At 35.3% G+C, this 15,754-nt stretch overlaps 1 protein-coding gene across 2 annotated transcripts in view; it reads left to right on the plus strand.

Annotated features, from left to right (window-relative positions):
• Nucleotides 1-12,670, plus strand: part of Cenpc (centromere protein C) — an 80,848-nt gene extending 68,178 nt beyond the window's left edge. Inside the window, exons 17-19 of one of the 2 annotated variants that reach the window (XM_047566567.1) lie at nt 1,178-1,332; nt 9,964-10,054; nt 11,117-12,670. In XM_047566567.1, coding sequence (XP_047422523.1) covers nt 1,178-1,332; nt 9,964-10,054; nt 11,117-11,187 — 317 coding nt within the window. In that variant the 3' untranslated portion in view covers nt 11,188-12,670. The remainder of the gene's footprint in view (nt 1-1,177; nt 1,333-9,963; nt 10,055-11,116) is intronic. The other variant, XM_047566568.1, reaches the window with a different exon arrangement.
• The last annotated feature ends 3,084 nt before the right edge of the window (nt 12,671-15,754 follow it).

Consider the following 15,754-nt stretch of genomic DNA (forward strand, 5'->3'; position numbering starts at 1 on the left):
AACATTGCTATTTAAAAAATGTTTTTGTTGGGTTTTTTTTTTTAGTTATACATAACCGCAGGATTCATTTTAATACCCTTCTATCAGTCATGCTTCTTAGTTTTCTTATTTTCAATGATTTCTCATTCTGTAGTTTTGCTGTGCTTTTTCTGTAAGTTTCTCTATTCTCTTTTTCAATTTATTAGCTGTCTTTAGCTTTACAAATTTATATTTAATGTACTTTTTAAATTCTATGATCCTAGTTGGTCCTCTTTTGACTTGTATTTAAGTTAAAATATTCTATGTTCTGATTTCCTGAATGTTATTAAATTTCTTTGATAAAAAAAAAAAACATTGCTACACTTGAGTATGTTAGAAAAGTTGTGAGTGTTGTTGACAGTTTACTTTGTTGTGTAAGTCCACATGTTTTCTTCATCCTGTAATCTGTGGGAACACGAATATTCCCAAATATCTGGAGAAATAATAATATAAGAAGCTGATGATTAAAGAATGTATTAATTATAGATCCAGAAAGGAAGTTTTTTAAAAAAGGGAGTTTTTTAAAATTGAGATAGTAATTTGTGAGCAACTATTAAAACTCTGGTTTCTTGTAGCCTTTTCTTGATAAATAAAAATCTTGTTATTTAATCATCAGTCAAGCAGAAAGTTAGCAGCAGAAAATAATTTATTGTTTAAATTTGTATTTTGATCATAAATTTGTATTTTGGGCTATGTGAAACTTTAAAGAGACAGAGTTCTTTCCTGTGTCTTGGTTAATTTTTATTTTCCATCTTGGCCACAATAGAAATAATAGTAATACCATTATTACTATAAAGCTAAATCTAACAAAGTGCTTATTTTGTGTCATTGTTTCAAATCATTTGCACACATTAACTCTGATGTTCACAGCAACTCTTTAATACAGGTTAACGGTCATTATTCATTTTTATAGAAAAGAAAATTGAGATACAGAGAGAGAGTTTAAGTAACTTGGCAAAGTCCATGTAATTTGTAGTAGAAAACAAGATTTGACCCTCTGGCATTCCAGCTCCAAAATCAATGGTCTTAATTATTTCTGTCTTTTTTCTAAGGCAGGTTTTATATCTAGAGGTACACATAATATGTATGTGTACATTTTTTTTTTCATTGAGCATTATCATTACTATTGCTTTACATTTCTATTATTATTTCCCCCTAGATCTTATAAGGCCACGAGATACATATCAGTTTTTTGTGGAACATGGCGAGTTGAAAGTATTTAAAACTTTGGATACACCTTTTTTTTCTACTGGGAAATTGATATTAGGACCCTATGAAGAAAAGGGAAAGCAGCATGTTGGCCATGATATATTAGTAAGTATATTTCTCCATTTATTTATTCTTTGGTATAGATATTACTTTACTTTATTGCATTGGATGTGGCATTAAAATGCTGTTTCCTTACTCATGAAATCCTGTTACTACAATACATGAAGGTTTTATTTTTTGTTAAATCTGTTTAGAGTTAACCAATCAAATTAAAAATATCTTTTCTGTACATAGCATTGTAACCTTGAGGTTCCTAGTTCTAAGGCATGGTCTTTACTTAAAAGAATATTAAAATCTAGTTTTCAAACAAATCGTTAGAATTTTATAGCTGAGGGGATTTTAGAGATCAAGTTTAATTTCGAATTTCTCTTTCTTCTGTTGAGAAACAGAAATTAAAAGACTTCAAAAAATACTTAACTAGTTAGCAGTAGACTTGGGATTAAGCACTAGTTGCTTTAGTAAGTACTAAGTAAAAACTGTTATATATAATACTGTTACTGACTGAAGTTATAATGAAGTTCAAAGTGAGACAGTCAAACAGTCTTTCTCCTTCTTTCTTTCATACCCTGTTAGAGACGTTCTTCTGAATTATTGGTCTTTTATGTGTATGTATGCATGTGTGTGTATATGTATATTTTTGTATTTTTATCTTGAAGATTGTAGAATTTGAAAAACATCAAATTTTAAGGATATTTAACATTATGCCATTAGTTTAAAAAATGATATAACTAAGGGGTATCATTCAATATGGGACATTTCAGGAATATGAAATCACGAGTTATTGAAGTATCACACTCAAAATAATTTTTCCTGACAAAGTGAGCTCAAAAGGGAGGAAGAAAACTCATCATATTAATGAGTTTATATTAACGAAGAAGGGAAAAATCAAAACAAGGAAAGGAAAAGATATAGATGAGAATTAAGAGGAATTTATTGCTACATCAGTATAAATATTCATGAATCCAGTCTTGGCATGTTCTTGATCTCCAGGCATTATTTAAAGAGTAAAAACAACAAATATTCCCTGTGGAATGATAAAAGAATAATAATGAAGACAAATATTATGATGTCATCACTGAATAGTTACCCATTAAAATTTACTGCCTTTATTATTATAAAAGGAAATTTGAATAATAAATATTTGAAAGTATTTAACCTGGTTAATACTCAGTGATCCAAATTTGAAAACAATTAACACTTTACAATTACCCAGTTAGTATAAATTATTAGAAAAATATTCATACCTTGTGACCTGTGGATATCATTTCCAGAAATTTTTCCTAGGGTAATAATTTTAAAGTTGAAGGGAGAAACTGATCTTATGTATTTATTGTAACATTGACCATAATTGCAAAAGTTGGAAATGAGTGAAGGAAGAAAGTGGTTATACTTTTAATGATACAACAAATATGTAGCACTTTCAGGCCTTGTACCTGAGCATTTTTAAATTAGTTTAAGCATATTATTTCATGACTAGCCATATAAAATTACCTTTGCAGTAACATTTAATGTACAATATAGATAATACTTTATCTTTTTTTCCTGACTAGAATTTCAAAATGTAAATGAAAGTTAAAGAGAATGTAGAAAAGAAACCTTACTGTGTAATTACACTTGATATTTATTTAACTATTCCTGTAACTTTCTAATGAAAATCATAGTTGTTTTTTTAAAATAATATGGAGAGTATTTTTGCATTTTAAAACATGAAACACATGGTTTAAAAAAAAAAATAAAGGGGACAAGTTAGAGAACCAGGGTAGGCTGTAACTTTCTTTATAACAGTGCTAGAGTGACTCAAGATGTTGGTGGGTCTGTATTCTTTTCATGGAGGCTCTGGGGTTGAATCAGTTTCCAACTTTTTACAGTTTTATACATATTGTTGATAGAATTCAGTTCCTTGTGTTTGTAGGACTGAGCTTCTCATTTGGTCACTGACTATTGGCTAGAATGTTATTCTCAACTTGTAGAAGTAGTCCATGCTCCTTGGCCAGTGGTTCCCTTATGTTTACTATCCGGAACAGTACGAAGTTTTTTTTTTTTTTCTTTTTTTTATTGTAAACAAATGGGATACATGTTGTTTCTCTATTTGTACATGGACTCAAGGCATACCATTTGTGTAATCATAAATTTACATAGGGTAATGTTCTTTGATTCATTGTTATTATTTTTTCCCTTCCCCCCAACCCTCCCACCCCTCTTTTCCTTCTATACAGTCCTTCCTTCCTTCCTATCACCCTCCTTATCCCAAACCCTAAATCAAACCCTAAACCTAACGCTAAACCCTCCCAGCCCCCATTATATGTCCTTATCCGCTTATCAGCGAGATCATTCCTCCTTCGGTTTTTTGAGATTGGCTTATCTCACTTAGCATGATATTCTCCAATTTCATCGATTTGCCTACAAATGCCGTAATTTTATCATTCTTCATGGTGGAGTAATATTCCATTGTATATATATGCCACAGTTTCTTTATCCATTCATCAACTGAAGGGCATCTAGGTTGGTTCCACAGTCTTGCTATGGTGAATTGAGCAGCAATGAACATTGATGTGGCTGTATCTCTGTACTATGCTGATTTTAAGTCCTTTGGGTATAGGCCAAGGAGTGGGATAGCTGGGTCAAATGGTGGTCCATTCCAAGCTTTCTGAGGAATCTCCATACTGCTTTCCAGAGTGGCTGCACTGATTTGCAACCCCACCAGCAATGTATGAGTGTACCTTTCTCCCCACATCCTTGCCAACACCTATTATTGCTTGTGTTCTTGATAATTGCCATTCTAATTGGGGTGAGATGGAATCTTAGGGTAGTTTTGATTTGCATTTCTCTTATTACTAGAGATGTTGAACATTTTTCCATATGTTTGTTGATTGCTTGTACATCTTCTTCTGTGAAGTGTCTGTTCATTTCCTTAGCTCATTTGTTGATTGGATTATTTGTATTCTTGGTGTAGAGTTTTTTGAGTTCTTTATAGATTCTGGAAATTAGCGCTCTATCTGAAGTATGAGTGGCAAAGATTTTCTCCGACTCAGTAGGCTCTCTCTTCACATTACTAATGGTTTCCTTTGCTGAGAGAAAGCTTTTTAGTTTGAATCTATCCCAGTTGTTGATTCTTGCTTTTATTTCTTGTGCTATGGGAGTCCTGTTAAGGAAGTCTGATCCTAAGCCAACAAGTTGAAGGTTTGGACCTACTTTTTCTTCTATAAGATGCAGGGTCTCTGGTTTAATTCCGAGGTCCTTGATCCATTTGAGTTGAGTTTTGTGCAGGGTGAGAGATAGGGGTTTAATTTCATTCTTTTGCATATGGTTTTCCAGTTTTCCCAGCACCATTTGTTGAAGAGACTATCTTTTCTCCATTGCATATTTTTGGCCCCTTTGTCTAGTATGAGAAAATTGTATTTATTTGGGTTTGTGTCCATGTCCTCTATTCTGTACCATTGATCTACCTTTCTATTTTGGTACCAATACCATGCCGTTTTTGTTACTATTGCTTTGTAGTAGAGTTGAAGATCTGGTATTGCGATAACCCCTGTTTCACTCTTTCTGCCAAGGATTGCTTTAGCTATTCTGGGTTTTTTATTCTTCCAGATGAATTTCATAATTGCTTGCTCTATTTCTGTAAGGTACATCATTGGGATTTTAATTGGAATTGCATTGAATCTGTATAGCACTTTTGGTAGTATGGCCATTTTGACAATATTAATTCTGCCTATCCAAGAACATAGGAGATCTTTCCATCTTCTAGGGTTTTCTTTAATTTCTTTCTTTAGTGTTTTGTAGTTCTCATTGTAGAGGTCTTTCACCTCTTTTGTGAGATTGATTCCCAAGTATTTTATTTTTTTCGATGCTATTGTGAATGGGGTAGTTTTCCTAATTTCTTTTTCTGAAGATTCATCACTTATGTATAAAAATGCATTGGATTTATGAGCATTGATCTTGTAACCTGCTACTTTACTGAATTCACTTATGAGTTCTAAAAGTTTTCTGGTGGAATTTCCACGTTCCTCTAAATATATAATCATGTCATCAACGAACAGGGATAGTTTGAGTTCTTCTTTTCCAATTCGTATCCCTTTAATTTCTTTGGTTTGTCTAATTGCTCTGGCTAGAGTCTCAAGGATGATGCTGAATAGAAGTGGTGAAAGAGGACATCCCTGCCTTGTTCCAGTTTTTAGGGGGAATGCTTTCAGTTTTTCACCATTTAGAATGATATTGGCCATGGGCTTAGCGTAGATGGCCTTTACAATGTTAAAGAATGTTCCCACTACCCCAGTTTTTTCTAGTGTTTTGAGCATGAAGGGATGCTGTATTTTATCGCATGCTTTTTCTTCATCTATTGAAATAATCATGTGATTCTTAACTTTAAGTCTGTTGATATGGTGAATGACATTTATTGATTTCCGGATGTTGAACCAACCTTGCATCCGTGGGATAAAACCCACTTGATTGTGGTGCACTATCTTTTTAATATGTTTTTGTATGCGATTTGCTAAAATTTTGTTGAGAATTTTTGCGTCGATGTTCATTAAGGATATTTCTTAAATTTGAAATTTTCTTTTCTCGATGTGTCTCTGTCTGGTTTCGGTATCAGGGTGATATTGGCTTCATAGAACGAGTATGGGAGGGTTCCCTCCTCTTCTATTTCATGGAATAGTTTGAGGAGTATTGGAATGAGCTCTTCTTTAAAGGTTTTGTAGAACTCGGCTGAGAACCCATCTGGTCCCGAACTTTTCTTTGTTGGTAGGCTTTTGATGACCTCTTCTATTTCATTGCTTGAAATTGATTTATTTAAGTTGTGTATGTCCTCCTGGTTCAGTTTAGGTAATTCATATGTCTCTAGAAACTTGTTGATGTCTTCGAGGTTTTCTGTTTTGTTGGAGTATAGGTTTTCAAAATAGTTTCTAATTATGTTTTGTATTTCACTTGTGTCCGTTGTGATATTTCCTTGTTCATTCCGAATTTTAGTAATTTGAGTTTTCTCCCTCTTTCTCTTTGTTAGTGTGGCTAAGGGTTTATCAATTTTGTTTATTTTTTCAAAGAACCAACTCTTTATTTTGTTAATTTTTCCGATTGTTTCTTTTGTTTCAATTTCGTTTCTGATTTTAACTGTTTCCTGTCTTCTACTACTTTTGGTGTTGGTCTGCTCTTCTTTTTCTAGGGTTTTGAACTGTAGTGTTAATTCGTTTATTTGTTGATTTCTACTTCTTTTGTTGAATGCGCCCCATGAAGTACTGCTTTCATAGTGTCCCAGAGATTTTGATATGATGTGTCTTTGTTCTCGTTTACTTCTAAGAATTTTTTTATTTCCCTCCTGATGTCTTCTGTTATCCATTCATCATATAATAGTGTATTATTTAATCTCCAGGTTTTGGAGAAGTTTCTGTTTTTTTTTTCTGTCATTTATTTCTAATTTCAATCCATTATGATCTGATAGAATACAAGGTAGTATCTCTATCTTTTTGTATTTGCTAACAGTAGCTTTGTGGCATAAAATATGGTCTATTTTAGAGAAGGATCCATGTGCTGCTGAGAAGAAAGTGTATTCGTTCTTTGTTGGATGGTATATTCTATATATGTCGGTTAAGTCTAAATTGTTGATTGTGTTATTGAGATCTATGGTTTCTTTATTCAGTTTTTATTTGGAAGATCTATGCAGTGGTGAGAGAGGTGTGTTAAAATCGCCTAGTATTATTGTGTTGTGGTCTATTTGATTTCTGGAATTGAGAAGGATTTGTTTGACGTACATGGATGAGCCAATGTTCGGGGCATAGATATTTATGATTGTTAAGTCTTGCTGATTTATGCTTCCCTTAAGCAGTATGTAATGTCCTTCTTTATCCCTTCTGACTAGTTTTGGCTTGAAGTCCACATTATCTGAAATGAGGATGGATACTCCAGCTTTTTTGCTGTGTCCGTGTGCATGGTATGTTTTTTCCCATCCTTTCACCTTTAGTCTATGGGTATCTCTTTCTATGAGATGAGTCTCTTGCAGGCAGCATATTGTTGGATTTTTTTCTTTTTAATCCAATCTGCCAGTCTATATCTTTTGATTGATGAGTTCAGGCCATTAACATTCAGGGTTATTATTGTGATATGATTTGTATTCCCAGTCATTTGGTTCATTTTTGTTTTTTGACATGATTTGGTTTCTCTTTTATTTGGCTGTTCCTTTAGGGTCGTTCCTCCCGTTGCTGATTTGCATCGTTGTTTTTCATCTCTTCCTCATGGAATATTTTGCTGAGAATGTTCTGTAATGCCAGCTTTCTTTTTGTAAATTCCTTTAGCTTTTTTTTTCATGGAAGGATCTTATTTCGTCGTCAAATCTGAAAGTAAGTTTTGCTGGGTATAAGATTCTTGGTTGGCATCCGTTTTCTTTCAGGGCTTGGTAAATGTTGTTCCAGGCACTTCTAACTTTTAGGGTCTGGATTGAAAAATGTGCTGATATTCTTATTGGTTTCCCCCTGAATGTAATTTGATTCTTTTCTCTTGTGGCCTTTAAAATTCTGTCTTTATTTTGTATGTTAGGTATTTTCATAATAATGTGCCTTGGTGTCGGTCTGTTGTAGTTTTGTATATTTTATTTTGTATGTTAGGTATTTTCATAATTCGTCTCTTGGTGTGGGTCTGTTGTAATTTTGTATATTTGGAGTCCTATAAGCCTCTTGTACTTGATTTTCCATTTCATTCTTCAAATTCGGAAAATTTTCTGATATTATTTCATTGAATAGATTGTTCATTTTTTTGGTTTGTTTCTCTAAGCCTTCCTCAATCCCAATAATTCTTAAATTTGGCCTTTTCATGATATCCCATAATTCTTGTAGATTCTGTTCATGATTTCTTACCATCTTCTCTGTTTGGTCCACTTTGTTTTCAAGATGAAATATTTTGTCTTCAGTGTCTGAGGTTCTGTCTTCCAGGTGTTCTATCCTATTGGTTATTCTTTCTATGGAGTTTTTAACTTGGTTTATTGTTTCCTTCATTTCAAGGATTTTTTTTTTTTTTTTCAGTATCTCTAACTCTTTATTGGAATGATCTCTTGCTTCCCATATTTGCTCTTTTAACTGTTGATTGGCGGGATCATTTAATGCCTGCATTTGCTCTTTCATGTCTTCCTTCAATGCCTGCATTTGCTCTTTCCTCTCCTCGTTTGCTTCCCTGATTGTTTTAATTATGTACATTCTGAACTCCCTTTCTGACATTTCTTCTGCTGTGCTGTCATTGGGTTTTATTGATATAGTATCTAGGTTTGTTTGGTACATTTTCTTCCCTTGTTTTCTCATATTGGTCAGCTGTCAGTGGGAATCTGAGATATTGCAGATTTCCTCTATTGGCTTATCGTGTCCCTGTAGATTTCCAGTATATCACCTCCCAGCCTTCAGTAGCCAGAAGTCTTGGAGGAACTTGATAATGCAGTGCTTCTGAAGAAAGCTGCCCCTAGCCTGCTACTGGTCCAGGGCTCGTAGCTGGCTCTTTGAGGAAAGGTTCTTACTGGGCGGTCTGCTTGAGAAGCTAGCCTTGAAAGGCGCCTCCTGCTGTAGGGAGCCGGGCTGTGTGAGCAAGTCCCTGGCTGCCCTGACCTGGTCCCTGAAGCTGCTTGTGGACTGGAACTCGACGCTGGTGGGACTTGGATCTGGTTCTGTGCAGAAAGGCTCTCACTGGGTGGCCTGCTCCGAGAAGCTGGCTGTGTGGGAGGAGCCCATAGCCGGAGTGAGTAGGGCTACCTGGGGAAGACTCTAACTGCCCTACCCTGCTCTGATTAGTTTCCCCTCTCCGGGCCTGCCGCCTAGGCCAAGCTTCATCCGTTGGGGGAGACTCACCCTGTGGCTCTATTTTAGTCCAAGTCTCTCAATGCCTCCCCTTCTTGAATCCTGGGTTCCTGAGCGACTGGAGATGCAGTCACCCCCTAGTCTGCCATCTTGGATCGCCCCATGGAAAGAGCTACAAAGTTTTTTTATGCTTCAAATTTCTCTGACTTCTCTTTCTGCCTTGTTCTTCCTCTGCTTCTTGGAGAAAGTTCTTCCTTTTTCAGGCCTTATGTAATTAGATCAGTCACACTGAGATGATTTTAGTCATCTTTTCATCATTGTGACCAAAAAACTTCAGAAGAACAGTTTTGAGGAGGAAGATTTATTGTGGCTCATGGTTTCAGAGGTTCAGTCCATGGTTGACTGACTCGTATCTCTAGGCCTGATATGAGGTTCATCATGGTGTGTTGGAAGAGAGCTGCTCAGTTCATGGTCAGCTAGGAAGGAAAGAGGGAGAGGGAGAGGGAAAGACAGGCAGAGACAACGTGTAAACCCCAAAGGCACTCCCCCAGTGACCTACTTTTCTTCAGCCACACCCTACCTGCCTACAGTTTCCACCCATTTATCCATTCAAATGGATTAATCTATTGATCAAAGTTATAATTGTTGTATTCAAATCATTTCATCTCTGAACATTCTTACATTGTCTCTATGTGAGCTTTTGGGGGACAACCCATATCCAAACCATAACCTTATTAAGGATTATTAATCTATCATCTCAAAGTTCTGTTTGCTGTGTAATCTAACATATTCATAGGTTCTAGACATTAGAGCATTGGCATCTGTGGGGAGTTGTTATTCTGACTACTGCATTTACTTTGAGGGTTGTAGTAGTTCATTTTGAAATGAGATTTTTATTTTTATTTTATAGGTCTTTTATGTTGACTTTGGTGACCTTTTGTGTACTTTACATGAATCACCTTACATAATAACTACTGGGGATTCTTTCTATGTTCCTTCAGGTAAGAATAACTATAGACATTTTATTTCACATAGTTATAGTCTCCATATAGTTGCTCATGTGCAGCATGAGAATGGAAGCCTCAGTTGTCAAAACAAAAGTACAACATAATTGATTACAAAGCAATTTGGTATATATATTTCTTTCATTATTAGATAAGTATATTAATATTTTGATACATGAAAATCGAATATGAATTTGTTGTAGAATATAAAAATACTGATTAGAAGATGTGTAGCATTTTGTGGTAAAAAGGTGATTATTTCCTTCATGGTACCTCTGAGACATATGGTAGCCAGTTTTTAGTGGATTTTAAACACCGAAGTACACAAGTTATTAGAAATAGATTCTCTAATTCATTTTATGTTCATTCATACATTTGACAAATACAAGTCGAAAGTTTATATGGCCAAGCATAGCTCTAAGAGTTTGGGATAAATAGTGAACAAAGCAGGAAAAATTTCAATTAACGGAGCTTATGTTATGTAAGGAGACAATAATAGTAACCATGTTTATGTAGTACATAGTATGTACTAACACTGTTGTGAATATGAATGTGGTTAATCTTAATATGTATCAATTTTTTATACATAGAAAATTACAGTAATATTACTTAATGGTAATATACCTGCTGTATGCGATGCTGTCCATGTATATTTCACTTTTGTTATTTATTACCTTATTTATTATTAAGAGCAGTCTTATCTTTTTTTAACTTTGAGATTTTATTTTACTTAACAGTGTATATGTGTTTAGGGAAATCCACAGCAATTTCAAAGATTGATTTCAGAAAGAGACTTTCTATGCACCCTTGTCTAACTTAACTCTGCATTTGTTTTAAACAATATAAAATTTGTGTTTTTTCAAGTCTTATCTGGATCAGTAGATAGTGGTTAACCCTTGGATCTTTCAGTTCATAGAATTAATTAAGAGTTATTTTGAGTTAAGTGAATTCTTTTTATCTTGTGTTGTACATACTGTAACTGTCAGGTGATGACTAAATAATTTAAAAGTAAATGATTCCTATGGAAATAATTTTATTTTCTTATTATTTTACTTTTAGGTAATTATTACAACATTCGAAATCTCCTGGATGAGGAAAGTATTCTTCTTTTTACTCAGATTAAGAGATGAAAGATGAAACAAGTTTACATATGTGTGGGTGTTTATGTATATGTGTATAAAGTATACATATATACACATGTATAAAGCAGCTTGTATAGTTGACACTTATTTTTCTAATTGTACTATTTTAAAATAAAAATTTTATTCAGCTTTGTGTAAATGTGTATTAGGTAAACATTTTGTACTCCCATGTGGGGGGGACCTCTCTGCCACATCCCTCGTGGATGAGAAAAGGGTTAACTGCCAGAGGAGAATCTTGGCTGTATATCACTCAATTACCCAAAAACATCTTCTCCATAAACACATAAGAGCCAATACTCTTTAAATGAGAGGGGCCATGATGGGTCTGGCCATACCAGCTTGGTCTCTTAACAACAACAACCTGGAGTAGCCCAGCTCTCTTTTATTTATAGACACACAGGTAAAGGGTCAAGGACCAGGAGGAACTTATTCTGTGATGGACAGTATAGAGTGGAGTTAGGGAAGCCATTCTCTCAGGGAAACTAGACAGGGAACTGTCTGATTCTGCTAGATAAGGATGGCTTCCTACACTCCCACATGTATCTTCAAATTTTTCTGTGAATACACATATCACCTATAGTGATATTATTTTAATAATATGAAAAGAATACCAAAATCACTGCTCCTGCAATGAATAGAGGACACATATTTTTACCAGAAGAGATCCGATTAATATGTCTGTTGATTTAAAATTATTTTTGCCAAATTTTACTTTTGAACTATTGAGCATTAATCTAGAGAACTGTGGTTTATTGTACATCTGTATTTGTTTCTAGGACTTCTGCCACAAATTATCACAAACTGAGTGACTTAAAGCAACAGAAATTTGTTGTCTTAGTTTTGGAGGCTTGAAGTCTGAAATTAAGGTGTTGTCAGGGCCACAATGTCTCAGAAACCTGGAGAAAGAATCGTTCCCTCTTTCTAATTTCTGTTGGTTTGCTGGCAATCTTTTGTATTCCTTGACTTGCGCCTACAACACTTCAGTTCCCTGCCTGCATTGTCAAATGATATTCTTACTTGGCATGTCTTTGTCCTCAAATGACATTTGTTTAATTATTACAATTCAAACTTTTCTTCCATCTTGTTTCTGTTTGTATTTTCTGCTGGAGGTGGTGTCCTGTGCCATTGCTTTCTGCATGTGACCTCCATACCCACCTTTAATATTAAAAGGAAATGCTTTAGGAAACAAATCTGTGTTGACAAGTTGAATTTGAAGGGTTTTTTTTGGGGGGGGAGCTATAAATATATATTATGATTGTCAGTTCTAAAGAAGTTCATATTTCATATAAATTATCTTTAGGCTGACCCTCTTCATGCTTCTTTAAAGTTAAATGTACATACACATTGAAAACAGTATTGGGGTCTGGCTTCTGAGATGGAATGAGGTATGATAGACTTTTTTTTTATTGTAAACAAATGGGATACATGTTGTTTCTCTGTTTGTACATGGAGTAACAGCATACCATTTGCATAATCATACATTTACATAGGGTAATGATGTTTGATTCATTCCATTATTTTTTCTTTCCCCCAACCCCTCCCACCTCTCTTTTCCCTCTATACAGTCCCTCCTTCCTCCATTCTTGCCCCCCTCCCACCCCCCATTATGTGTCATCATCGCTTATCAGTGAGATCATTCGTCTTTTGGATTTTTGAGATTGGCTTATCTCACTTAGCATGGTATTCTCCAATTTCATCCATCTGCCTGCAAATGCCATAATTTTATTATTCTTTATAGCTGAGTAATATTCCAATGTATATATATACCACAGTTTCTTTATCCATTCATCAATTGAAGGACATCCAGGTTGGTTCCACAGTCTTGCTATTGTGAATTGAGCAGCTATGAACATTGATGTGCTGTATCTCTGTAGTATGCTGATTTTAAGTTTTTTGGGTATAGGCCGAGGAGTGGTATGATAGACTTTTTAAAAAAACAAAACAAAACAAAACACTTTTTTGTTTTTTTGTGATTTGTTTTTATTAAAAAAAAAATGGAGAATTCTCTTTACATGATAAATAATTCCATAGAGATAAGTTGGTCCCACAATATACTGGTTACAAATTTATTTGTGTTATAGTAGACAAATATAATGCTTCCCAGTAGGATTGGGAAAATGTTAAAAATCATTTAATGGGCATTTGGCACAGAAATAATGACAGTCTAGACCTTATGGAGTTGCATCATCACATTCAGGATATTCAGGAAAGCAGGAATGATCTTGTAGATCCTGTGTGGCCTAAACAAATATTTAATGATTTAAATGGTTTCAATCCCATGAATATGTTAAAACATTCAACATGATGCATTTTTGGAATTACGTGTTTGCTACTAATTCTCTTTTGTGTTGTAATAATAGGTTGCTGTATCTTCCAGCAGGACATCTGAGAACTTCACTCGCCCTCAAAAAATGAAGGGGGAGATGTCAGGAGAGCTGAATGAATTATGGATCTTTGAACTGCCGAGAGATAGAGAAGACACCTCCCTTGGGAATTTTTAATCGGTTTGAAAGCCAACCCTTGAAAAATTGGCCTCTGAACAAAGAATGCAAAAACCTCTATCGTTAGATGAAATAAAACCAATTAGAAAAACACATTAATTTAGGTATATAAGATCAAATGTGAATTTACCATAAAATAATGAGCTCAAAATTACAGGATTTGTTTTAGAGGAAAATAAAAACCATAATTAGTAAAGGGGCATTAGAACATCTTTATCAACTCAGTTCACTTTGAGTTGAGATTAGAGTCAGTTATTTAAAGAATGTGAGAGTCTATGAAATCCTTAAAAATGAAAACTTGTACATTTAGAATATTTTCATTGTTCTCTCTCAGTGCGGTAGCATTAGGGAGGAAGTTGTTAACAGAACTGTGGTAAAGACATCCAGTTAAGCTAGACCAGAAGAGACTCTGATTTAAACATGATACCTTTTTTTCTTCAGCCAGCCAAATCAGAAACCACTTGAATTGGGATACTTTTTCCCTGTGGTCTGAAATCTTGCAGGATTTTCTAAAAGTGTGGTGCTGTAGTTTATATTTTTTCCAGAAACTCTATCCCAGCTAGTTTTAACTGAGAAGGCAAAATTGTCTATGTTTGTGATTTACATTCATTAATTCAATGTTTATCGCCATAGTGAAGTGGACGCAACCCTAGTTTATTTCTATGACCAGGCAGCTGTCGACAATCTCTGGCCAAGTGTCCAGGTTTGTCACAGTTAAAACTCCTCCTTTTGGAATTTTTATTTTCCGGGAGACTGTACAACATCTCCCTAATTTTTTTTTTTATTTGAGTGATAGAGGACACAACACCCCCATTCTCTTTATGTGGTGCTGAGGATCAAACCCAGTACCTCACCCATGAGAGGCAAGTGCTCTACCACCGAGCTACAACCCCAGCCCCTGCAAAACTTCTAAACTCTGCTGCCAGAGTTTCAAATCTCCCCTCCCCACTCTCAGGAGATAAAGTCTCCAGTGTAGCAGTGGGGAGGGTCTGCGAGAGATTCTGCAGGTCGAAGACTCTGTTAACTGTTTGCAGCCTTTAACTGTCTCTCAAGCCAGAAATCAGGTCAGAAACCAAACATTTCACACAATTGCAAGATGAATCAAGACAATTTTGTATCAAAGATCACAAGGTAAAAGTTCCCATGGGGATTTTGTCTGGTTCCTCGGTAGCATAGGTAGCACATAGATGTTTACCGAGTTTCTCCCATGACTCTACATCTGCTCTCTCCTCAAGGAAACAAGAAGAAAGTTTTTAAAAATTCTAAAATCTCTGGCAAATGTCTTTATGGGGCTGTCCCATGATTTAAACAGTCTTAAGCAGAGTAATATAAGGATCCCTGTGAATCTTAACTGTCTGGAATTTTATGCGGAGCTGTATATAAAGCCTCGCTCCTTTCCTTCCTTTAATGGACTTGCGCCTCTTTTAGGAGCATCCTGCTCAACCTGACAAATGAATTCCTGTGTGTCCATGTGGGTCCTTGTTCAGGGACCCCAAATGTGGCGTCCTGTGAGACAATTTATTTGGGGCTACATGAGCCCGTTGATGAGACTGTAAAAAGAGACAAAAGTAGAGAAAAGGCTGGGACACGGTGGTTTAGCCTGCCTCTGTTGGAGAAAGACTGGAGGAGGAGCAAGGTTGGCATGTTTATTATATAGGTTTAAACATCAGAAGGATTTATTGTGAGAAAGCTGCTTCAGGATAAACAAAACTAAAACAGAGCAAAAGCAGGCAATCAGGGCTTATCAACTTCACCCATAATTCTCTACCTCTGGGGAAGCAGGCGCTTGAATCCAAGGTAATGAACTAATAAAAGTCCTTGGCTAGTGAGGAATTTCCCTCTGAACAGGGTGTCACCATACAACTGGGTGGTTTTCTCTGTACCTTTGCACTGAGAAATTCCCAAGGGAAGTGTCTCCTCTGTTTCTGGGCAGTTCAAAGACCCATAATGCATTGGCCACTCCTGACAATTTTGCTCATTTTTTGTTAAACTGCGTGGTAGGCATTGAACGTTTCTTGATGCTGGGGTAAATTTTATTTTATTTTTCATTTTCC

This window comes from Sciurus carolinensis, chromosome 10 (genome assembly GCF_902686445.1).
Source record: "Sciurus carolinensis chromosome 10, mSciCar1.2, whole genome shotgun sequence".
Taxonomy (NCBI): Eukaryota; Metazoa; Chordata; class Mammalia; order Rodentia; family Sciuridae; genus Sciurus; species Sciurus carolinensis.